General features: G+C 37.7%; 1 protein-coding gene across 1 annotated transcript; it reads right to left on the bottom strand.

Annotated features, from left to right (window-relative positions):
- Window positions 1-224: 224 nt before the first annotated feature.
- On the bottom strand, window positions 225-25,811 carry LOC146461161 (UDP-glucuronic acid decarboxylase 1-like). The gene is made up of 20 exons (XM_085087083.1): window positions 25,638-25,811; window positions 25,477-25,528; window positions 22,350-22,407; window positions 20,369-20,424; window positions 19,833-19,890; window positions 18,885-18,950; window positions 18,061-18,113; window positions 17,832-17,893; window positions 16,871-16,935; window positions 15,774-15,813; window positions 13,345-13,404; window positions 11,432-11,439; window positions 9,389-9,502; window positions 6,968-7,034; window positions 5,209-5,261; window positions 4,907-4,950; window positions 3,897-3,957; window positions 3,575-3,632; window positions 2,252-2,355; window positions 225-1,141 (listed from the first exon to the last, which is right to left on the bottom strand). Exons 1-20 carry the CDS (start codon window positions 25,720-25,722, stop codon window positions 1,052-1,054), a joined length of 1,254 nt encoding a protein of 417 aa, XP_084943209.1. The 5' UTR covers window positions 25,723-25,811; the 3' UTR covers window positions 225-1,051.
- Between the last annotated feature and the right edge of the window lie 866 nt (window positions 25,812-26,677).

The following is a 26,677-nucleotide window of genomic DNA, read 5'->3' as shown; positions in this document are numbered from 1 at the left end:
GGGGGACCAGACGGGGTCAGGTTCATTCAATAGCCCAATTTCGATATATTAAATTCAGCCTGAAACAATAAGCATCACTGCGAGACAGAACTAATCAGGAGTCGTTAAACACAATAGTTATGTTTTTAATTGATGTACATTTTTTTTTAATTTAGATTTATCATAGAATTCCGAAAGTAACGGCCCCGTTATTTTCGAATTTAGCAGGCCAAAGGGACCGCTACTAAAGGTCATTCCGTTTATGCATGTTATTAACCCTCCACATGAACAAAGCAAACTGTAACAGAAAAAAGGCCTTAAATGTATAGCGAAAATAATGCTTGTTTCATCAAATACAATACGGCATTTTATGGTCGTTGAGTTGTCATTTTTAAAGGGCCGCTACTTTCGGGTGGGCAGATACTTTCGACTGGGGGGGGGGGGGGGGGAGCGCTACTTTCAAATGGTCCGTTACTTTCGGAGTTCAGTAGGAGGATAAAAAAATTAACGTTACTCTTGGGGGGGAGGAATGGGGGAGCCATAATTTTCGGAGTTCAATAGGAAGATTAAAAAATGAACGTTACTTTCGGGGAGCCCGTTACTTTCTGAGTTTAAAAAGGAGATAAAAATTTAACGTTATTTTCGGAATTCTGCGGTATTTAACTATAAAGAAATCATAGTAAAACTTTAGTTTACACGATCCAGTAAGCCGTAAAGCTTTGAGAACAATCGTGTTATAATCGTGCATGTCGCTAATGAGTGGCTTTTTAAAAAAAATGTATTCCAGTTTTCTACTTATCTTGGAAACACAACTTGTGATAAGTTATTTTAAAAAGTAACGTTTTCTGTGCTTTGCACATCCAAAGTAAATGAGATAAAAATGTGCAGTCTCTATTTGATTGAGTAAAAGTGCCTTTTTCTTCAAGCTCGGAACATCAACCACCGTCTGGGTGTTGAAGGGAAAGGAAACGATTGCCCCGACTGAGCCCCGTCTGAGTCCATCTGTGCCGAACTATTAATCTTGCAGCATCCCATCTGTTGAGTGTGTTTTCCATTTTGCACCTGATTAACGCTACAAGTCAACTAGCTTGGACTTCTTCGATTTGTCGAGCTCTTTCCGGAAATATTCAATCGTTCGGTTCAGGCCAACATTTAAAGCGACCTGAAAGGAATAATAATCATCATCATCATCATCATTTGTAGTCACGGTTCGTACAAAATTAAATTTCTGAAAAAAAGTTAAAAACTGGAGTGACAATATTTTGGTTTATTTAGAGGAGCATCCTTCCGAGAAACTTTGAAATACACTTTCTAAGGACGGGGTCTCCTAACACAGAAAGAATACCTGCTCAGTTTGAATATGTATGGATCTAGCAGATCTAAGATTTCAAGTGATATCGGAGTGGGGGCAAGGACCTTGCATTTTTCAGGTAATTTACCACCAATAATTCCAGAAAGCTTTAACATAACAATGCAAGGCATTGTTTCCAAATTGAGGAAAATTCCGGGTTATCACAATTTTCTTCCAGAAATTCAATACCCCTTGTGAAGATTTCCTTCCCCAACATAGTCAAAAACCGCGGAAAATATTTTTGCATTAGTGCGTACCGCCCCTATGAATCCCTAGTTTATGGGACCATCTCGAGATGCGCAGATCTTATGCGCAGTAAAAAAAGAGGTAACGTCCTTACCACCTCTCCCTCAAATTTCACACTAAGAGCTTTCGACCTGATGCGAACAAGGGAATTCACAAATTATGTGCCATGAGAACCTGGTAAATGACCAACCAAAGGTGACCACAACTTATCCATACAGTACAGAAGTTCAGTGGTTTAAGCATCCAGCCAGTATACCGAAATTCATTGCTTCGATTCCCATCGGGTACTCAGATTCTTTCTGTCCCATGCCTGTGACATGTGAAATGTACAGTCGACTTCCGATAACTCGAACCCTCGCTAACTCGAACCTAGCGCTACCTTGATCCAATTTTTCTTTCCCCTCAGCTCATTTTCCATATAATTTTACCCTCGATAACTTGAACCTTTTTTAATTTCCCTTGAAGGTTCGACTTATCGGGAGTCGACTGTAATATTACACGACTCTCATTTCAAAATCGAAATTCAATTTGGCATCCCCCTTGCTTTATCACAACAGAGGACACTATCGACATTGCTCATGCTAAAACGTATGCACGACGCGCGTGCCTTTTTGTCTGATTAACATTTTGTCAGTCGTACAGCGTAGGAAGAGGAAGATGTTGATCATTTTTTACCTTTGGTTCCCAGCCAAGGATCGTCCTCGCACGGATTATGTCAGGTTTTCGTCTCTGGGGATCGTCCTCCATCTTTTCCAGATTCAAAATCGGCGTCTTTCCACCTGACAAAACATCAGAACACAACCCAATGAATTGTTCTAAGTGATAGCCCTACTGCCCTCAAATTCCATCACATCCTTCCTTCCTTAAGGACGGTGCCTACTAATACCGAAGTATTTTTGTGCGGTTTATGACTATGCGGGAAAAGCAGATCTTAGCAAGGCCTATTGGAATCCAATTAGAAAATTGGGGGTAACCACGCATTTTTCAGAGATAATTAAGCAACAATATCTCTAAAAAGCGCCAAAATATAAAGCAATGTATGGGATTTTTTCCTAAATTAAAGCTTAATTTTCTTTGAAAAATGCATGGTTACCCCCAATTTTCTTTTGAGATACCAAAGGCATTTGGTAAGTTCTGCTTTCTCCGTATAGTTTTAAATCGCGCAAAAATATTCCTATATTAATAGGCACCGCCCATAGGAAACCCGAGTATCTCGCGATGCGCAGAACGTATGCGCAGTAACAATAGTAGGCACCGTCCTTAAACCCTCCTTGCCTGACGCCACAAACCTTTTATTACAATTGATGTACATACTTCTTGATTCAAATCCAAATAAATCATAGTAAAGCTTTAGTTTACACGATCCAGTGAGCCGTAAAGCTTTGAAAACAATCGTGTTATAATCGTTTATGTCGCTAATGAGTGGCTTTTTAAAAAAAAACGTATTCCAGATTTATTCTTGTATTGGGAACACAACTTGTCATAAGTTCTTTTGAAAAGTGACCTTTTCTATGCTTTGTACATCCAAAGTAAATTGGATAAAAATGTGCACTGCCCATTTGATTAAGTAAAACGCCTTTTTTTTTTCAAGCTCACAAAAACTGACCGGTCCCTGAATGGTGGATCTGTGCGAAGAGACCCGAGCCACAGGATCTCAACCTGTTTTTCTCTGGGTCCCCATCTTACATGAAGTACTGTATCGGCTTCCGCTTAAGCCCCAGCTAAACGATCAAACACTTTAACAAACGTTGTGTTGGAAAGCATCCCTGGTGTTAATTCGCCCTTGAAAACGCTTGAAAACAATTCGTGTTTATACATTTAGTCTAAGAAGTCAACTTATCTAGAAAAATACAGCTGCTAATGCCTCCCATGTAGTTAGTTATAACGGAATTTTGAACGTCATACTAAAAAGTTTAAAAGTAACATTTTTAAAAGTTATTTCAAATCATTAACGGAATGCTTGGAATCAAAACAAGTCAATAATTATATTCTTCTTACCGACGGCATCTCGGATCATCTCTGCAAACTGCATTATCGTGTACTCGCCAGGATTTCCCTGTAACAATACAACAACAGTTGATCAGTGGGCATTCCTTCCTCATTCCTAATATGGCACTTACATAGTTTATTAGCTTGGTTCTTATCGTACAGCTAGGCTGCTAAACTAAGGAAAGTACAAAGGCAAAACTCAGTCGGAGGTAGACTTGATTAAAAGAGTTCGAGGGGGTGAATGCAAACCTGTTACCAGTTCGTCATTGCTGGCTTCCTCGGAGTCACGACAATAATCGAAGAAACACAAAGAAAACTAGCTTTTACTTACTATATTAACGGGTTCGGAGAAGTTGCTGTTCATCAGAAGAATGAGGCCATTTACAAGATCACTGAAAAAAAAAGGCACACTCAGAACTTGAAACAACGCGATAGAAATAGAACAAGGCTGGGTAAAAAACGAGTACCATCGTCCTTATGCACAACCCTATGTGTTAGAATAATCGTCTTCAAATATCGACTGCTTTATTAAATACGTGTAGGTTTCCCCCAGGTTTGGCAATCTCGTACCCGGAGTCCTCAGGCTCTTTGACCAGCGGTTAGTCACCACGAGAGACACTTTTTTTTATTGGCTGCTCCGTAACGGCTTGCATGTTTTTACGCGGAAATCCTGCAGTAATGAAATTCCAGTTCCCCAGTCTCTCCTGGCGACCAACCGCTGGCCAAAGAGCCTGAGGACTCTGGGTACAAGATTTGAACGTTTGGCTCTACTTGTGCATTCAGTTTAAGATTCAACTGGTGGGAGGTTGACCAGTTACATAATAATAATCTTTATTGAGGAAACTTTTTCACAAAATGTGGTTTTCGAAAAGGACCTTAAAGATTAAGACTAAAATGTATACATAAAATTAAAAGAAAACAAAGTAAGATATATAAATAAATACATAAATTTATATGTATAAATTATAGCGAGGTTTTTTTTATGAGCTTTACCATGTGGAAAAACAGAAAAAAAAAACAAAAAACAGCAGATTACACAGTTACAGAGTTGGAAGAAAGTGGTTCATGAAATGTATAAAATCTATGATTTGAGCCTGGAACTGGCTATGAATACTGAAAATCAAGGAGAACGATATGTGAACCCAAGACTTCTGGATTATACGTCCAGCGCTCTACCCACTACGTGATACTATCTCCTCACAAGAGCAAAATAAAATTAAAAACTACTTTTGACAGAGGTTAATCTCCCCAAGCCTTCGATCTCCCTGGAGTAAGCGAACATTTCCCGCAACCTGACTCTTTAAGGTATTCAATAGCAAGAAAATCAACTGTACTCCTAACCTGATGTACTGGAATGACCTTGTTTGTTTGCCACTTCCGTAGACCTAAAAAAAAAAAAAAAAAAAAAAAAAAAAAAAAAAAAAAAAAAAAAAAAGGCAAGAAAACTCAGTTATCCTTTTATAATTAAATGTGACATGCGTTTTACACATGAGCCTCTAGCTCGGATACAGAGGGCAACCTCATCCCACACTTTGACATTACTAAATAAATAAATTGATTGATTGATTGATTGATTGATTGATTGATTGATTGATTGATTGATTGAAATGTGTAGCCTGTGAAAAATGTTTCGTTTCACTCACCGTTAATGGCTTTCCCTCCAGTGCCTGCATAATGAAGTTACTAACAACACGACCTGAGAAAAGAAACGATTGATTTATGTCTATAGCTGCTACACCGCAATACAATCCACGCACATTACGTGGAATGGGACCAAACTTGTATTCTCGAACTGAAAGGGGGGAGGATTCAGGTATCGTGAAAGCTGTTTCTCCTTTCCATTCCTTTTTCTTTATCTCGTTTCTTCTAACTTGATCGTATTACATTTTGAAGACCTTTTAAATTGCATGTCTCGAGGAAGAATCAGTATAAATTGGTTATGTTGTCCAGCTTGGTGTATGATAAGCCACCCGGCTGATGTCTGGGTACCAAAAATAGTTGGCGTTTGGCCCACAGTACCGCTTTCGCGTCTGAAGTCAACCAAAAGATATAACAGAGCTCTTTAGCATCAGGTTTTTCATGGGAAAGCGCAAACCGCAAACTGCAGTTTGCGGTTAGGCGTTTGCAGTTTCAAGTTGCCAGAGTTTCGAATTGTAGCAAGGCGTTCGACTTGCTCGTGCCGCCATGTTTCTCGTCAAGTCGAAGTGCTTCACTTTTATCGCCTAAAGTATAACAATAGAGTTGATGTTCGCGGGCGTAAATATGTTTTTGGCCCGACTCAGGCTCATTTTAGCCCGAGCCGCAGGGGAGGGCTAAAATGAGTTCTGAGAAGGGCCAAAAACATATTTACGCCCAAGAACATCAACTCTATTACTATTATAATAATTTCAGAGGGCATTCAGAAAAGAAATCAAAGACAGGCGTTTATTTTACAGTTGTTTCATTGTTCAAAACTATTCATTGTCGCGTAAGCTTTAAACTTCAACAGAACACCGCAAAATTTGTCGGGAGAATATTGCCTCTAAGTTTTCAAAGGGAAAATAACAGAATTTTGTGAGCAGCGAAGACATTGTCACTTGCAAGTGTTAAAATTAATTGTGCAAGTGCTTTTCGCTCGACGAAGACAAACTGTTTACCTTCACCTCGCCGCCGGCCATGGAGCTACTACAGGCATTATTTCCACCATCGTACACCAGTCTCTGTAAGTCCTTTTCTCTAGCTAGCTGAAACTACTGGGAATTTGCTTCTTCGTTAGGTTTTTCAGCCATTTTGTAGCTCAAAACAATTTTTTTGCAGATGGCAGCGCTTCCAGTCAAACAAGCAAGAAAATGGCGCGAACAGTTGAATGGTTTCCAGTTCTGATTGGCTGGCTACGTTATGTTCTTGTTTCTCATTGGCTTAGAGCAGCGGGCTAAAATATATTTTAGCCCGCTGAATTTTCCATTTTAGCCCGCAAAATACGCCGCAATGCCCAATGAAATTATTATAAAACATGAATATTTCATTGATTCGAGTTCAAAAATCTAACTCACACACCGTAGGCGGGTATAGAAACATTTCTTTCCTTTAAACGTGAGGCTGTACAATTTTTAATGGCTTGAAAACTTGTCGTAAATTACTTACCGTTGAAACCTCTTCCTACCTTTCAAACGTGAACTACAAGCGCGACCTCAAGACCTTGGTCACGTGACATCCTCAGGTCTGCCATTAACCATGAAAAACCTGATGCTAAAGGTCTCTAAATTTTTCTTTGCACACCTTCTACGGCTAGAAGGTGTAAGATTACGAATTCGTTTCAAACCTATTCCTTTCAGAAAGCATGTGGATTCTCTATTTATGGTATAGCCACGAGTGCTACTAAACTGGGATAAAACTAACAAAAAGTGGAAGAAAAAGCTGTACCGTCATTCATATGCATCCTGGGCCCAAATGTATTGAATATTCTTGCCACGCGTACTTCAACGTGTTCCTAGAATAAAAAAGAAAACATGCTGAAAAAATACAACCCAATAATGGAACGTTTGGTGCAAGCAGTTTTTTCCAACTAAATCGAAGTGCTTGGGCAAGAGGGTGCTTTTCTTTTTTTTTTTTTTTCCAAGATCGCTACTTGCGCTTCCTCTCGCCAAGCCCTTCAGCAAGTCTTGGATCTTGTTGGGGTGATTAACGAAAGGTACATGTATCTAAGGTACGTGTATCTAAGGTGCTGTTACGAGAGGCACTTGTTCTTGCCATCGCATGAAACACCGCTGTACAGGAAACTGAGGATATAAAAAACTTTTCTCGAAAAGAAAAGATTTGTTTAGAGTATCTGGAAGAGTAAACCATTATTTGCAACATAGACCTTTATCACTCGGCGGCCATGTTGTGTCTCAGGAGAATAAAAAGCTTTGTTTTTGCACGGCAAGCCTCGCACTGAATTCGCGTCTGACCGAGGCTTGCTGTGCAAAAACAAAGCTTTTTATTCCCCCGAGACTCAACATGGCCGCCAAGTGATAAGGATCTATTGCCGAACCTCGCGGTGCTTTGAACAAAACACAGCTCCTCTGCTTTACTGACTACTTTCTTATTTAACCTTCTGAACCCCATAGTGATCAGAACCTAATTTCTCTTTACAATATCCTACTTAATAAAACAAATAGATCATGAGAATAAAGGATTTGATCAGATAGAATGTCTTGAACGGTCTTCATCTCACTATCCAATCTCGTACCCAGAGTCTTCAGGCTTTTTGGTCAGCGGGGCAACGCCGGGAAGACTCTGGGGACATCAAAAAAATTCAATTTTTTTGATTGGCTGTTCCGTAACGGTTTCCATTGTTTTACCGCAGAAATCCTGCGGTAATAAAATTCGATGTCCCCAGAGTCTTCCCGGCGTTGCCCCGCTGACCAAAAAGCCTGAAGACTCTGGGTACGAGATTGCTCACTATCCGTGAGAGTGGAACTGTAGAATGCTCTAAAACCAGGAACAAGACCTATTTCTTCCAACTGCTTCTAAATGCTAAACTATGAGATACATACTAGGAAATATTCAATTGGGTTTTGGCTTTAGATCACATATTATCAGTCTAGTGAGTCACAGAAAACACGCCAAGCAAGTCAGAAATGTGCTAAACTTTTCCCATCAAGACATAAATCAATTCCGCGAATATCCACAATATCACGAATAGGCTCCTCTCGAAATATTAAAATCCAACTTGTGTCCTGAGGGCACAAACAATAGAAAAGAATTAACATGATTATTAAATTTCCTAAAGTTTGTGTCCTCTTGGCCTTATTGTCAAGCTGAATTTTAATGAATCGAAAGGAGACCAGCTCCCGGGCTAGGTTGGTATGATAGTCAGCACTGCACCGGTATCGCAGGAGTCATGTGGAGAATCCCGTTCAAGCCTGATTTTTTCTTCAGGACTTCTTTTAAAGGTTAATCTCGAGATAACAGCTCCCAGGCTGGACATAGTTAGGACCATTGGCTGATAATAAGCATTGCTTAAGGAAATAAACTAAACAGTGAAGACCACTAAATCAAAAGTAGTTAAAACGCGTTAGTCGTAAAGGCCCGCAAGGGCCACTTTTACACTACAAATGTATACAGAAGACTTGCTAATAATAAATTGATTCTCTTGACCAGGGAGTCTTGATTTAAAGGCTAATTGATTTGGGTATTTTTTTCTCATTCAGCCATTAGCAATTTCCAGAGGGGTTGATAGATAGGGGGGTTATTTATACCCTTTACCACTCCCCCCTCCCCTCAGTCCTACACGCTTGGTTAGCCCCCCAAAATCCTTGTCGGCGACAGTTCGACTTATCGACGTGGCACGGTATTTTACAAAGTTGCCATGAACACAGGGTTCGTACTCTTTGGAGCTTTTTGAATTCCATGACTTTCCAAGACCTTTTCCATGACTTCTTCAAGTTTTCCATGACCTAAATTTGACCATTTGCTTGGAAATCATCTTTTATTTTGGTATGTTTTTACTATTTTCTTCGCCAAAAAAAAAACAAACAAACAATTTATTTTGTACTTTTTAATAAACATCATTTTACATGACTTTCCATGACCGACACCTAAATTCCATGACTTTCCAGGCCTGGAAAATGAAATTCTAAACTTCAATGACTTTCCAGGTTTTCCATGGCCCGCACGAACCCTGGAACATTTCACATGTTACCAAACCTTCGCCGTATACCTGTTTGGCGTATGCATAAACGGTCTCCGCTAGCCCACCCCCCCCCCCTCCTACACTTTTGGTTAACCCCCCCAAAACTCTTCGTCCAACGGTATTTTAAGAAGCTTCTATGAACATGTTATCAGAGCCTTGCCGTGTACCTGTTTGGCATATGCATAACACATGGTCTCCGCAACACGTTTTCCTTCATCGTAACACGCTCGCGGTCCAATAGGATTTACATGACCCCAGTAATCTTCCCTCTGGGGATGTTTCTGAAACAAACAGGAGTAAAAACAAGGCAAATTTAACACGGAAATCCCAACTCACGTACATGTATATAGTTTTACAGACTTGTATGGGAAGACGCGAGCTGAAAAGACACTTCGTGAAACTTTGTGCGCATGCTCCACCGCCCATGTCAGCCAATCAAACTCAATGGAACAATCGCCAATTACAGAAATCAAGCGAACGGTTAAGTTCGATTAAGTTCAATACAACTAATACAAAAATGGCTGACATTTCAATATTCTTTTGATTTTTGAACTCAAAAACGAGGCTAGTGAAGCTAATTTGAATGCAGACAAAAGAATATTGAAATGTCTGCCATTTTTGCATAGGGTCTATAGTATTGAAAAAAAAATTGTTCGATTTGATATGTTGGGAAGAAAACAATGAACCTTTTTCACAGTGACGAGGATCGCAGGTTTTGCCTCGGTGGGGAGAGGAAACGAATATCGTTCTTTTTTTTTTTGTTTGTTTGTTTTGTTTTGTTTTGTTTTCTCCAAAAGAGTTCATAGGACAATATGGCCATTATAAAGAGATTCGAGTGCGGACGTTTCGAGCGTTAGCCCTTTGTTAGGGCGAATTCGCTCTGACGAAAGTCTTGCGCTCGAAACGTCAGCACTCGAATCTCTTAACAAATTGACCACATTACATTATCAACTCTGTTGGTTAAATCAAACATTCCTTATCACGATAGTTTTAATTTTAATTTTTGATGGATGTCATGTCACAAAAAATTCACTAACACTACTGGGATTAGTGAAAAGGCCAAGTTTTGAGAGCCTTATCTTTTAAGAGGTTTTTACCGTGAGTTTTTGTATGGAGACAGACAAAGTGCCCATCGCCATACAAACATATTACAGCGAAGTACAAAACATACAACTACGCTGTACACTCTTTTTTTTTTTGTTTTATCATCATCATCATCATCATCATCATTATTATTATTATTATTATTATTTATAAGAACGCCTAATTTTGAGACTGAGGCTGAACGTTCTTATTCTTTTGGCAATTTGAGCCTGAAAAGTTCTTACGATCTTTTATAGTATTTCAATAAATCTATGCGGACGTGCCACCAAGACACCTATTATTTGGGTTAATTGGACAATATAGACTGAATTTTTACCGGTATTATTTTATCCGTATTTATATTATTCATTTAAAAACATTTGGTCGTAATATAAATGTTCTTAACTGACTCTCACCCTGGGTAATGTTCTTAGTATGTTCTTGAATTTTAGTTAATCACAGCCTCAACGTTCTTATAAAAATGTTTCTTATATATATAAAAAAGAGTGTATTACAAAGACATTACCCCCAAACTTGATTATTTCACTCTGAATTTAAAATACTCTTTCCAGTAGTGTTAATTGTTTTTTATTTGTAACTACAAGGCCTACATCAAAATTTAAAATTAAAGTGACAAAGGAGAATGCATGCTTAGACCAACTAGCCATTGGTTGGTAAAACGATGAAGAAAAAAGCCCTAACATTCAAGCGAATTGGACCTTGATCACAGCGAACTCAATTCATCAGGACCAATCGTAAACACACAAAACAGTGGCCAGACTGAGAATAGTGTGTTATTCAGTAAATGACACAGGCATACTCGGAAAAAAGAAATCCCATTGCTCGTATCAGGAGTTGAACCTAAGACCTTCCGATCTCTAGTTTTGATGCTCTACCACTGAGCTACAGGAGACTCATGGGATCTAAGAACATTAAACTAGGTTCATGGGACAAATATCCTGCATATGTGAGGCCAGAGTTTAAAGTTACATGCACATTTCATGAATCTCTAACTGGCCTTTGCTGGTTTGCCAGTAGCTAGACATTATCCTTGTTACGTTTCTTTTTCTTTTGTATTGTATCATGATTACATTATATGACAACATATAAAACTAAGAAAAACGTACCTCTGGGTCTGCAATCGTCATGTAAGAAAAACAAATGAACGCAATGTGTTAGTTGGATTTTATATCACTTTTAGTCTTTTAAAAATACTTTATGAAATTAACTTGAAAAGTAAAATTTTAAACCAACACTTCATGCTTAGGTGGCTCACACAGCCGGAGTTCAACCTTACCCGGTTTCTGTAACATGAAGCAACCAAAGGTCTGGTTTCTAAAGTACTATCTCCAACTCCTACTTAGATGGGATGTAAATCCACCGCAGGCGACCTCCAACAGTACTTTTGCCGGTGCCCGCTTGTCTAAGTGGGCACCAGAGCTCAGGTCAACTACACCTGTTGGTGTCTTCGCTTCTGGTCTTATCTTGGTTCTAATAAAAGTTTATCGACTTCAAATTGATCCTCCATTCACCCGAAGGCTTAAGCGCGATTAAAAGCTGTCTAGTTAAACACAGTTTAAAATTGTTTCTTTCACAAAACCTGTTTTCGGAATTTTGTCGACTACAGATTTAGAACAAGTTAAAGTTTACTTGAATCCTATGTCAAAGCCAATGGTTCAGCTTTCTGTTACCAATTTTCATTTCGTTAAACCTGGTTTAATTAAACATGTTTTGTTGGTGTGAATGCGGCTTAAGTCTTCGATAAGTCTTATTTCTCAGTATTGCGGCAGTGAGCGTTCGTTTTGTGGATCTACCATCTTAGTTACGTCTTCCTCGAACGTGGTTGATCAAAAATTTGTTGTATTTGCTGGTGACCCACCAGCACATTGAAATGAGGCGGCGGTATTGTGAGACTGAGGTGATTAAATCAGGAGCCCGTCAAATACCCGCGGGTAGACTAATGCCGACCCTCGGGATGGACAGCGTTGAAGGCAGAGACCAAACCGAGCTTCAAACCAACGGCCAGGACTCCGATCTTCCAAGGTTCAAGGTTCATTTATTTCACACTATTTACACATTATTAACATACAAAGTAAAGTATTACAACAGATAATTACAAGATAAAAATAAATACAGTACAGTAGTGAAAGCCTGACGCGGCAGCCACCGCACATGAAATTAAACTACAAATATGGGCGATAGAAATCGCAGTTTCCTCTGCATTCAAGTTTTCGTATTATACTCTTGGGCTCAAACCATTGAGTGAGTTATTAGTCATTTACTCATGATGTAAATAAAAATTATTTTCTCTTTACAACGCCACGAAATACTTTCAACTGTTGAAAAAAATATCTCATGGTGAAAAGCATTAACCAGCTTCTCCAATGCGTGGAAAAAGTCCTATTTGACACATCAACATTTATGGGGAGCAATCATACATGTACCTAAAAAACGATAAAGCCCAATTTGAGCTGCACATTATTTTATATTTCTTATTTAGTCGCTCGCGGGAATGCTTTTCCAAGCGAAAAGATAACAGAGCCTCATCACAGATTAGCATGTACCCAAATACATGAACACCGAGTTCCTTGAAGCATACAGTTAAAGGGCCACTGTTACGTCTTTTTACTGTAGTTTGGTCTTAACTGCTCCAATATTTCACAAAAAAGCCTTTTTGCTAACATGAAATTGCTCTTTGTAGAGCACCAGCAAGAAAATATTAAGGGATTTCTCCAAACAAAAACTAACTATAATTAGTTTTAAGCGACTTCTTTAAAATGCACAAGAAGGACTTAAAAAAATTGGCCAAATTTCTCGAGTTGCAATCCATTTCCATCCTAGCCATCCGCAGCCAAACATAATTAATACTAGTTTCAATGCACTAGTAGACTTATTGTTAACAAAACTGAACCATCATTGTAACGATTCCACCGATCCAAATACGTTTTTTTGGACACTAAAATAAGTGACAAGTTAAAATAGAAACACAGAATCCGGCCATTTAAATTCCTCATTAGAGGCGAAATTACACTCTTCTTACCTCCATAAACTTCTGATGTGGAGGCTAACAACAGTCTGGCATGAACCCTCTTGGCAAGCCCTTTAAACGAGAAAATAAACATTAATTGGTCAATTACCAGTAAAGTAATACAGTCGACTCCCGATAACTCGAACCTTCAAGGGAAATTGAAAAAGGTTCGAGTTATCGAGGGTAAAATTGTATAGAAGATGACCTGAAAGGAAAGGAAAATTGGTTCGAGTTAGCGCGAGGTTCGAGTTAGCGAGGGTTCGAGTTATTGGGAGTCGACTGCACTAACTATCTATCAATAAAAGGCTGCAATGCAAATTCACGAGATTGTATCACTAGCAACTACATGCACACGTACATCTGCCTGGATTTCTGAAAACGGGCCCGCTCAAGTCATACTTCTTTTTGAGTGCGATGCGAATGGTTTTTGTCATTCAAAGTTGCCACTTGGCATAAAAAAAAAATCTTTGCGTAGTCTTTTTTCCCCTCCTCACTCTTCATTCTAGGGTACTAGCCCATTGTTTAATATTGAAATTTAATGCCAATAATTGTTGTACCCTATAGCTATGTGTTTCGCTCCGTGTTTTGTTTAAAATTGCATGTCTTAGTCTTATATTGTAGTAATGTTGTAGCAATATTGTAGTCTTTTAGCTTTAATACTTAATTTTTGTTTATTACTAATTCTTGTACCTTATAGCTACAGTCCCGGCATAGTAAATCGAACCCAATCGAACTAAATTTCAATCGAACTCAATCGAACTTAATCCGTGGATTGAGTTCGATTGAGTTCGGCAATCGAACGAAATCGAAATCACCGAAAAGAAAAAAAAAATCAATCGAACCCAATCGAACGTTCGATTTTCGAACTCGTCGGATTTGTGTAAAACAGGCTTTGAAAATCCCTAACCAGATCTTGGAAGCTAGAGTTACTCCAGTCCGGAGAGTAGCGTACGTGTTTATCGTAAACGAAAAAATTACGCAGAAATGGCTTCAGATGCGCTGTGAATTGTAAGCTTTAAATGCGTTGTAAAAAGGCTACCAGGAATGCCGCTTTGACGTCAGGGATGGCGAAGTTTTTTTAGTAATTTGCTTGTATTTTTGCATAAAAGTAACCCTTCGATTTGTCATTCCGCTATTGTGGGTTAGCTAAAAAAGAAAAGGGTACGGCAATTTCGGAATGATAGCTTTGTTCTGTTCTGTTCTGTTCTCTTATAAACTGCCGTAGACAGTTTATAAATGGGGTTTCTGTTATTAAATAAATTGTAACAAAGCACAATCCGTCTGATTGTGTTCGATTGAGTTCGGTTTCCGAACTCAATCGAACACAATCAGACGGATTGAGTTCGATTGAGTTCGATTTGTTCGGAAATCGAACTCACTGAAAGTCTGGTGTTCGATTTCGTTCGATTGCCGAACTCAATCGAACTCAATCCACGGATTGAGTTCGATTGAGTTCGATTTTCGAACGTTCGATTTACTACCCCGGGCTACAGTATGTGTTTCTTATTTTTCTCTCCGCTGGCGTGCGTTTCTCAAAACTCCCGAAAAGTTTTTGGCAGTGTTGAGAAACGCAGGCCAGATGGCTAAATTTCTACGGATTTCACCATAGCAAACGGTCAATGAGAGACAGATGCCATAGATTACTCCAAACAAAAATTTAGCCTTAAGACAAAAAATTGGCCAAGATTGAAGTTACAACATCCGAAGTACAGTACATGCAGGGCCATGCAAAAACCTGAACATTGGGCATGTTTGGAACATTCCTATTATTTCTCGACCAAAAATGCCATTAACATGACTTTCGCGCAAAGCCCTTCAACTGTAATACAGTGTAGAGATGGTGATTACTGTCTGGTTAGCTTATTTGTACAAGAGGAGACTACAGACCAGAAGATTACTTCACTAGAACACTAATATTATAGAGATGCCATAACAGCACTGTCAAAAGAGAGACAGAGATATAGAAGTAATCTCCATGATTAAAATGGTTGGTTTGCCCTGTACATAGTATTTATTCATTCATAAAGGACACCATGATCAAAATCTTAAGTCATGCATGTATCTTGGTACCACTGGTACAGAAGTGGTAACGGCAGGTCGATTTATGCCCACAGGCTAGCTACTACCGGAACATACCATGGCATGTAAGGTCCATGTCAAAAGTCTCTTCGCCGATCCCCTATCTTTACGAACTAGCCACACCGTTTTTCAGGCTTCACTGTCTTGCAGCAGACTTCAAACTACTATTGGCCAGTAGAGAGTCAAATGAATCCATAGTGATATTGATGAAGATGGCCATCCTGACTTAATAATATGAAGGAAAGCCACAACTGCAAGTACCAGTACAAGTATGTACAGCCTTCTGTCTGTATAAGAACATTTACGGAACCATGTATATGTACATGCTTGTATATTCATCATAAAATGTAATAAATTCTTACCAAGCATATTCAGAGTTCCCAATGTGTTTGTCTTTATAGTCTGCGAATTATAAAAAAAACACATTATCCATTGCACTCACTATGTTTTGCTTTGACTAGCTGAATACGCATTTTTTCCTGAAGCGAGGCCTGGACGCCTGCACTTGTTTTGCCTTTTATTTTTTCCCAACCTCTGAAAATAAAACATACCATTTACATCATTGTGAAAAATATGAGTTTCAAAAGGTCAATTGTTAGAAATTTGATTATTTATTTCAAAAAGTGAGTTGTTGTTCGTTTGTCACCACCCTTCTAGAGTTTACATGTACCTTCATGTTTTCCTTTAAAAACTTTCCTAGACCCGGGTCTAACGCCGTACTTCACATGAACTTAATTCATGTAAATTGGGTGAGTTGAGTTTGGCTAATGTGGAGTGCAGTGTTTGACCCGGCCCTTAGACTGCTCACCTTCTTAAGAATTCCCACTAACCTTCTGAAAGCTCTAATTTTCTCTTTAAAACCAATTTAAGGACGGTGCCTACTACTACAGAAGTATTTTGTGTGGTTTATGACTATGCAGGAAAAGCGGATCATAGCAAGGGCTATTGAAATCGAAAAAGAAAATTGGGGGTAACCACGCATTTTTCAGAGATAATTAAGCAACAATTATTCTAAAAAACAGTAAAATACAAAGCAATGCATGGCGTTTTTTTTCCAAAATTAAGCTTTATTATCTCTGAAAATGCATAGTTACCCCATATTTTCTTTTTGGATACCACTTGCTAAGTTCTGCTTTCTCCGCATAGTTTTAGGCCATGCAAAAATATCCCTGTATTAGTAGGCACCACCCATAGGAAACCCGAGTATCTCGAGATGCACAGAACGTATGCCTAGTAACAATTATAGTATGCACCATACTTAATAATATGATACTTTTTTATAGGCCAGGCAACCATTTACATGCAGTGCTGATCACAAATTAACAGTATCACAATGGACTGTAGTTTGGCTGTTATTCATTGATCCTTTGAGTTAACTGCACTGCATGGCAGAAATATACTGTATACACTGTATATAGCAGGCAGTATTTCAGATTGACTCTAAATAATTTACTGTTACCTTAATGGGATTGTACATATAATTTGGAGGTGATGCTGGAGATGCCAAATGATAAATCTGATCAACTGTGAGATAAACAAAAATGAATCAAGTGTCAGTAGTCAGCAGGTAAATAATGCTTTCGCAGAGAATTTGTTTCATCTCACTAAGAATACTAGGCACAATGCTTTACAATAACTCCCACATATACATGTAGGAATGGCAATTCCCCTCTCCCCCCCCCCCCCCAATCCCCTGCAAAAATTACAATGTAGAACTTTACACTTCTTCATCATAAAATGAGGGCAATATTAGAAAATATCAGTGAGTAAGAAATCTAAAATGCAGCATTTTGATTTTATTAGTGGTTTTTTTCTTTTTCTGTTTCCTCCAGATTGCCAAAAGTTTGACATATGGCCGACAAAAGTTTACTTTTTTTAATTTTTGTATTTATTAATTTATTTATTTATTTATTTTTAATTTATTTATTTCTACATTATTATTACAAGCATTACCACTCTACATGCACTTCTTACGACAATACATAATTCTACTACTCAGATATAGCTTTTATACCCACATCGCTTACATGTACATCGATCTGCCCTACTTCTTAATTTTAGTTACAACAAAAGTAGTACAGATGTTTTTCTTTTTTTTTCAGTCAATGCCACAGGCATACATTGTACATGTACTCGGAAAATAAACAGCTACAGCTGTAAGTTGTTCCAACAGGAGTCCCAAACAAACCTGTGATCTTTCGATTACTACAGCTAGGATACTACATCAGATGGCGGGGCAGCTCTACCACTGAGCTACAGGACAGTCTTCATGGGAGCTAAGGACATTAAGAAGCTCCGCCCATTTATTTTTCTGTAATTTGGGCATACAGTTTATGTTTTATAAAAACCAAAACGTCAACCTTAAATTCAACATAGGCTCCTTTATCAATGCCCTCAGTCCTTTGGCGTATTACACCCACCTTCTATTAAAAGTGGTTCAACTACATCATGATTTAATAGCTCAAAATTTTCATGCCCAAGCCTGCAACAAGAAATCATCACAAATGAATATTAAAATAAAAGTTCAACGGCTTTACATGTATGACTGGCAAGAGCAGTGATGTAAAATGTAGAGCTTAAAAGAAAACAAACCTAAAGGACATTTACATGTACAAAGTGCAGATCATAAAACTTTTAGTAGGGACTCACCAATGCTCAATATTTCTCTTTCTTCCAGTGAAAAAGTTATCTACTACTGTGACCTGAAAAATTGATAACAATAAATGTTTAACAAAAAAATTATTTTGTAGTGGGGCTAAATACTGTAATATTTAATTACTGACAATAGATTTTATAAATTATTTCAATTTAATTGAGGTTAAATGAATTCTAATCATGTCAACCAAAAATGAGCATGCAGTTTTACTTTGTATTAAGGATTGGTGAACAGCAGTCAGGATCTGAATATCAGCTGACTCCTGATACAAAATTGCATGGTGTCTTGAGCAGTCTGTCAGGGGTTTCATTAAGTTTTGAAGTAGGGGGGTACCTACAAGAGAGTAGCTGGGCAGAAAATTACACTTGAAGTGAATTTCTTTATGTTCAGTTTGAAAGTAGGCAGATACTGACTCTTGTGTATCCTGGTGCCGGTACCCAGGTCCCGCCTTCTAATGAGAACCCTGGTCTGTACATTACACATAATATACATGTAATTATGACTGATTTGGAGTGTAGTTCAGCTTTTCAGGCCAAAATATCCATTTACAACATTACTGTATGTTGGAACCTCTCTCGCCAAGCTAATAATCTCTATGCAAAATATTGTTATAATTATTATAATTTAATATGCAATAAAATAATGTACACAGTTAAATGCAAAATGCAATACATGTACACTGTTGAATTGAGGAAAAGATTATTTGATTATTAATAACATAATTAAATAATTACCACTGCCCTTCAATACCCATATAAATTACATGTAATTTCTAAAACAATGTAAAAGATTTCATGTTATAATTTCTACAACAAACCCCATGGCCAGCTAATAACAAAGCATCAACAAGATGAGATCCAACAAATCCAGCCCCACCTGTTACCTATTAAACCAAAAAGAAAGTAAACATGTCATTAGTCATTACCCCACAGACCTGAAATTATAACACAAGTACTACAAATGCATACATAATAACAATGAAAATAATAATAATAATAATAATAATAATAATAGCAATAATATTTAATAATAATAATAATAATCATAATCATAATCATAATCATAATAATGATAATAACATTTTTAATGCGCAAATTTCATGAAATGTTCAAATGCGCATGACAAGATTAAAAATGGAATAAAAAGGCTAAAAAGCTAATTACAATTACTGTAAGTATCACCAAAAAAAGTATCACCAAAAAAAAAAGTATCATGGGTCAATTACATGTAAATATTAAATAAATGTAAAATTATAAGGGTCCCAGAATGACCAGCAATTATTATTGACCATGAAATATTACAATGACCAAAACAGATTGGCAAAAATATTTGCATCTAGATGCAAATATTTTCAATCTTTACCTGTAATTTGTATCAGTGTGCAAGGATTGTGGACAAGCCAAGGAAATCGGGGCATTTTTTTTATGGGCAATGGCAACAATTGAAGGGGTGCCTGGAAAAAAACCCTAAGTGACTTCCGATAAATTGCTAGATGAATTCTTCTTACAATTTCCTTTTATTTGCTTGTGAAACAAAAGGAGAATTTGACCTTACATCAAAAGTCACTTAGGGCCTTATTCCGCCCACCCCTTCAATTTAAATTTCATCAGCAATATAATGATGAAAGAAATTTCTTTCATAATAATTTTTTAATTTCACATTAAAAATGTGGCTTAATCACATAAATTGCACATAATTATGCCACTGACAGTGGTGTCACTTGTAAAAGATAAATTAATAGAAGAGGAACAAAAAAAGAACTTACCAGGATTCTTTTGCGATCTTTTTCAGCTAAATATTTCACTGGTAGATATTTTCTTTCTCTATTTGCAAACAAAGGCCATGAAATCACATTTATTCTTATTATCAATAATATTTAGCAAAACTGTATCATTCAAACAGTCAATCAATAAAAATATGAATCACTTTAAACTACAATGCATATGACATAATATACTTATTAATAAAAGGATATTTTAAGAACATTGAATTCAAGTGAATATCAATTAAATATTTTTTCAATGATTTACAAAATAATGCATACATGTAAGTACATATTTTTATTAATATTAATTCAAATGTAAAGTTATCCTCCAACTCTTACAATCTGCATGTAAGTACATATTTTTATTAATATTAATTCAAATGTAAAGTTATCCTCCAACTCTTACAATCTGCATGTAAGTACATATTTTTATTAATATTAATTCAAATGTAAAGTTATCCTCCAACTCTTACAATCTGCACCTTAAATAATAAAGGCAAAATCAAAATAAATTTAAAACGTTTTTTTTTACATACTTGTTCTCTAAATTCTTAATTCTGAGGTCAAATGGCTTTAGTTTCTCATTAAACATCTGAAATATAGACATGCAATAGAAAGTAAAATTAACTATTTCTGCAATCAAAAATAATCTACAGCATTACTAGTGTTGACCATGTGCTCTTATTACATTTATAATACTTTAAACTAATTACTATGTACTACAGTATAAACCCAAGACAAAGCTGTAAAAAAAAACTAAGGAAAACTGTAAAGCAACAATACACTAATTAAGGACGGTGCCTTAACTATTGTTACTGTGCATATGTTCTACGCATCTCGGAATACTCAAGTTTCCTATAGGTAGTGCCTACTAACACAGGGATATTTTTGCACGCTTGCGCGAGAAAGCAGAACTTAGCAAGTGATTTTGGTATCCAAAAAGAAAATTGGGGGTAACCGTGCATTTTTCAGAGATAATAAAGCTTCAATTTGGAAAAAAGCGCCATACATTGCTTTGTATTTTGCTGCATTTTGGAATAATTGTCGCTTAGTTATCTCTAAAAAATGCTTGGTTACCCCCAATTTTCTTTTTGGATTTCAATAGCCGCTACCAAGATCTGCTTTTCCCGCATAGTGATAAACTGCGCAAAAATACTTCACTATTAGTAGGCACCGTCCTTAAGCAGAAGACATTGCAGGGGTCTTAGAAAGAAGGGAGACAAGGAAGGGAGGGGGGTGGGGAGGGGGAGTAGGGTGGAACTACACATTGCTGTAGTACACACTGTATGAACAAGAAAACTGTAAAGGTTTATTCATTATTAAGCAGCCAAATGTTTGCCCTAGTGTATGCCCCTCAGATACTTTATTTTTACCTTGCCCCCAAAGATATTGTAATGAGCTACATGTAATTGAATAGTTGTACTGTAGTCTGTAACCTATAGGGATAAGGTTCCCTCGCCAGAAAAGGCTGTATTTTTCACAGCATTGCCAGTGTCTGATAAGAGACAGCCCTGAGTGCAAGCTCAGTGTCCAATATCAGGAAGCTAGCTAATGTTGATTTACAAACTTTGTATAGGAATACACTGAGTGTACACTTCAGTTCTCAAAATGCTAAAAGTCGAGCACATTGAAATAAACTTTGAGCAGTCCGCATCTGGCTGTCATGTGCATTTCGCTTTCTGGGCTGAAGCGGGCATTAGTACCTGTTTTTGGCTTCGCTGCAATTTTTGGAGGGTTTCTGTAATAAAATCTCATCAGTACCTCCAAATTCACAAAGTTACAACATTTTTTTTTAATTTACCAGAAATTTGCTGTTTGAAAACCCTTTTGCCTACTTAGTAGCTTTCTATGCATGCCATCAAATTTGCCATAATTTTGTTACAAAAATTTCTGATATTAAAAATTGTATTTAAAATACTTTTTTTGAAATTGTTTGGAGCCTTTGGAGTAAGGGTTGGCTTTCAAAACAGAAAAAGAAAAACAGTTTTCTCCTTCATTGCTAGGACTCGCACTCATGACCACCAGATGAAATCATGTTTTGACCGCTGGCCCCAGTTGTTCAAAGGCCAGATAACTTTATCCGCTAGCTATAGATAAGGCACTATTCAAGGTCTAAAATATACTTTACGTTAAACGTTGTCCAAGGTTTTCGTACACTCCCAAACTTAACTGTGGTTAGAGTATGCATATTCGCTTGTACAAATCTTTTCCCAGGTTGAAACTGTAGGATAGTGACACAGGATAAAGTTATCCGGCCTTTGAACAACTGGTGCCAGGCTAAACCTGGAGGTCTGGGGTGGGTGGCCCAGACGAAAAGTACAGAAAAGGGAAAAAAAGTTTTTTGGGACAGTATTACAAGAAGTGTTGTTGCAATTACTCAAAGTCCGCTTATAAACAACAGTAATCACCCCGCCCATCCACCCCCCACCTCCCTTGAACTCTCTGAGCAAAACTTACATGTTACAAACATACAGGCATAACATGTATTTACAGTGTAATTACACGTTTTTTCTTTACCTCTATATTGTAATTCTCTAAATCTTTTTTCAAATCATCCAAAACTCGTTGGGAGATCCTGCAAGGGTAAAACATGACAATTTACAGTATATTATACAGGTACAAGTATAAAATTATGTAAGCTGGATAATAATTTATTACACAACTTGGATTTTAAACAATCATTGTATTGCAATTGTAGAATTATTTAATATTAAAAGTAAAATAGCACATGAAAGGGCTGTGGGCGGGACCTCCAATTAGCTACAGACAAGTGTTGAAGGTTATAAAGTAACTCAGAAATATATACATTTTACTAACCGAGTTCGAGGTCTGTACTGTAAGTTTTCTATGTTGATTTATAACCCAAGCGGGAAGGGCATGGGCCATAAATCAATGGGAAAACACCAGGATCCATAACTTACAGTACAGACCGAGAAAACGACATTTCATGGAGCTTAATCAGGCGTGCAGGAAAGGGAAAGTAGTTGAAGTCAAGGGAAATGGTCAACAGAATTTCACGGGCCATACAGTGAAACATGGCCTGCAAAATTGACCAATCACACCTTGTGTAATAACTGAGAGATACAATAAAGTTTATTATTACTTAACTACATGACTGTATAATTTTTTATTACTCCCTATAATAGACTATATGGGGAGGCTTCTCCCAAAAGAGGTCTGTTTTTCAGGCTGCAGGTATACAAAAAGGTAGGGATTTCATGAGCTGAGGTATAGAAACGGGTGGGGAAACTGTCCAAACCCTTACCCTTTTATACACCATTTCTGACACTAGAAAAAATAACCCTTTCATATATGTTCCATATAAATGCCTACAGTTACGAAACGCTGCATCTCTTTTCATTGCGTCTGTTCGAGATATTTTGAGAGGCCCTTTCAAGTACATAAACGACACTTGTTGCTACCATTTTTCTATACTTGAGTAAAATAATGATATACCTCCAGCCTGAAAAAGATAGCCCCTTTGGGAAATGTAATTCATGGTAAGGTAAGGCTGACTATATGGAGGGTTACGGTTAGGGTTATGTGGGTGACTATATGGTATGTTAACATGAATGACTTGCCCCGACTAGAGCCACCCTGTTTATCGTCCATTATAGCAAATCCCCACCCCCACCCCCTCCACCCCCAGGTTCACACTACACTGGCCAGCCAATGTGCAGGTATATACAGCTGTTTAAACAAAGGTATTCCAAGTGTAAAAGTGGCATGACAATGCCGAAAAGTAGTCTGGGAAATGCCCAATAAATTTCAATAAAAGCTCAGACTTCATAATGCCTCGACTGTACAGCGAAGACTTGAGATGGCAGGCAATATGGATTCTCAGCTTTTATTCAAATTTATTACTAGGTATTTCTCAGACTACCTTTCACGTTGTCGTGTACGCTTTTACCCTTTATTTTTGGACAATCTTTGTGGAAACAGTTGTATACACAACATTGCAAATACCGTAATGATTCGATTTAGCGCCCTCGTTTCAATAAGTGCCCCCTCTCTAATAAGCGTCCCCACTCGAATGTCAGTTGTTGTTAATAAGCGCTCCTATTGTAAACCGTAAGCACCCTCATACACGCCCCTACACCAATATGCGCCCATATTCTGTTTCAGTGATAGCACTGTTAGAGTACAGTTGTACGTATACATTGAGATCAACTGTTGTTCATCTTCCTTTAATTGCTCACTTAAAGCCTTATTCCACTGGTCTTCGTCTCAGTCTCTCAACTATGTCCATGTGAGTGCACAGTTCCTTCAAATGAATGATCTCTTCTTCAAATTTTGCGGAGATTGCTTACAATAGCTGGTCATTCTAGCCAGGAAGGATCCAGAGACAACAAGTCCGTTTTCCAGTACTCTTGATCCCGTCACCTGGCCTTGGACTTTGTTGTCTCAGCGGGCTTTAAGGAAGGTGAATATTCCCTACCATTAAGTGAATATTCACTGTATATTTTGTTATTTCAACAGTTTCTATTGTTGTTCCTTTTCTAATAAATATCAAAGCTTCATTTGCACATTCGGCTGTTTCTCAAAAAAGAAATACGCGCCCTGTCCCTAATAAGCGCCCTGTTTCGATTCAGCGCCCTCTCTTGAGGTACCATAAGTAAATAAGTGACATGGGCACTAAATCGAATCATTATGTACAGTACACCTAAACCCTTTAAGCCCTGAGTAAGTGATCAGCATCAAATTTCTCCTTGTAATATCCTTCTCATTTAACCCCTACAAGGTTATGAGAATTAAGGACATAATCACCCAATGTGAATTTTCTTGATACTTTAAGAAAAGTATTGGGACAAGATAGGAGAATTTGTTCTTTGATATTAAGGGGTTAAATAGATCACACAAGAACATGTACCACTGTACATGCTACTCAGGTAAAGAAAGTGAAACATTTTACGAAACTGGTTTTTGAACTAGTTCGCCTCTTCTGTGATGTGAATCACTAACTGGATTAATTAGCATGTAACACAAAATCTTTGTCATGGATTTGCTCTGGCGCAAAATGGCTGACAAGAAAACAATCTGGTGTGACTGAACAACTGTATCGCCCACCAGCATGTGGGCTGTTTTTACATTTTTCCCCAAGACAAACATCCACAGTTGCTCCGTGGGCAAGATTTCCACACAGCCTGATACATTAATTCTAATTTTATGACTGTATAGTCATTTTAAGACTCAAACTCTAGCTATTCAGATGTGCTCACCATTTTTGAATGAGGATAAGTACATGTTCATAACAGTACATATAATTAATGTATGGGGCTGTGTGGGGAATCTTTCCCAATTTTACACCAGGACAAATATTGATCCTTGATATTATGATGGGGGAGCATAGCCTACATACAAATCAACATGGAACGTAGAAAAGATTAATGTAAATGACTGAGTTAATTACCTAGTTAATGTTAACTAAAATCAAATTTCGATCAATCAGTACTTTTGAGGATTAAAATAAATTCAAGAATATTGTAGACTACAGGAGCTAGCAAAAATTATGACAAACATAAACTGCAACTGTGATTTGCGTGATCACGTTGATTGACTGATATTAGCAAGCTGCAGTCAAATTTCAGGAAAATTAATCCCAGTGAATCGTTCGTCGTAAAACAAACTAGCTGGTTGATCTTACCTTCCTTCATTTACTACCACGGTTCTGTTACGACTAAGTGTAGCCCAGCTTACTGGAGATCGGAACACAGGAAGGTTAGATCTCATATTAACTCTCGTGAAAAATCGATGGTGGCACGTGTAGAAAGCGATAACTTTAACCACGAGAATCGCTTAACTTACCGACTAAAATGGTTCCAAAAATTGCTAAAATGAAGAATTTAAATTTCCTGTTAAGAAATGTAAACGCATCTATACCATACGCCATCTTAAACTAAAGATTTTTGGCGTTACGTTTCCATTACCAGTATTAAATAAATTTTCAATGAGCTTCCGTGTTTTCGTTCCCAGGCCAAACAGTGCGCGGTCAAAGCAATCTCGTACCCAGAGTCCTCAGGCTATTTGGCCAGCGGTTGGAGACTAACCGCTGGCCAAACAGCCTGAGGACTCTGGGTATAAGATTAAACTGAGTCTCACCCGGGGTAATGTTCTTAATTTGTTCCCCGGCGGGGGGAGGGGGGGAGTACTTGGGTTCAGTTCTGCTGGGTATGTGCCGCTGGCCTCTCAGAGCCCCTGCCCCATTATAGTCTATTTTGTGGCCAGTAATAGACCCCATCAGTCACTTTTGGGAAAACGTAATTTTCGCGATCCCAACCAAGTCACTTTCTATTTATGCATCTACTTTATCAATCCTTTAAATAGGTCATCATAAAATGAATTGAAAGAACGGAATGTACTGCGAAGTGATTGTTACATTTCATAAACAACAACTTCTGAACTTTTTAACCGAGACCATTTTCAAGGAATCCCTACTTAATAGAATTTTCTTACCCCAAAATCCGAAAATGTGCGACCCCATTCTAGTAACTCTATTGAAAATGCAACCCCATTCTAGTCAATCCAGTCGTGAAAATGCTACCCCATCCAGCGGCACATCCCCATTAGCCTCTCATAAGGGAGTCCCCCCCGGGGGGTTGTTCTTAAATTTTAGTTATTTAATCTCAGCTCCAGCGTCCTAATAAAAAACGTACCTACCTTCAGACAGATAGAAAAAACACTTGTTTTTACGCGGGATTTCCTGAGGGCAACCCGTGTTTAAAATTGAGCTGTGTATAATCTTTTTTTTTTTTTTTTTCGTGGTAGCTTCAAATCTGCACATTAATTTATTCATTAAACTCTGTTCAACAATAACGGCCCAATCAAAATCCATTCGAATCCATTAT

This window comes from Pavona decussata, unplaced genomic scaffold, assembly GCF_977016875.1.
Source record: "Pavona decussata unplaced genomic scaffold, jaPavDecu1.1 SCAFFOLD_201, whole genome shotgun sequence".
Lineage (NCBI taxonomy): Eukaryota > Metazoa > Cnidaria > Anthozoa > Scleractinia > Agariciidae > Pavona > Pavona decussata.
Note: the sequence above shows the minus strand (reverse complement) of the source record. Positions and strands in the feature narration are given on the sequence as shown.

Bases quoted from the DNA above. Each gene is read 5' to 3' on its own strand.
- LOC146461161 (XM_085087083.1), bottom strand. From the start codon at position 25,722: ATGGCGTATGGTATAGATGCGTTTACATTTCTTAACAGGAAATTTAAA. The intron at 15,814-16,870 runs GTAACAGTAAAT...TATAATTCGCAG, and splicing joins ATATGTACAATCCCATTAAG to ACTATAAAGACAAACACATT. The intron at 2,356-3,574 runs GTAAGAAGAATA...ATGTTTTGTCAG, and splicing joins GATGATCCGAGATGCCGTCG to GTGGAAAGACGCCGATTTTG.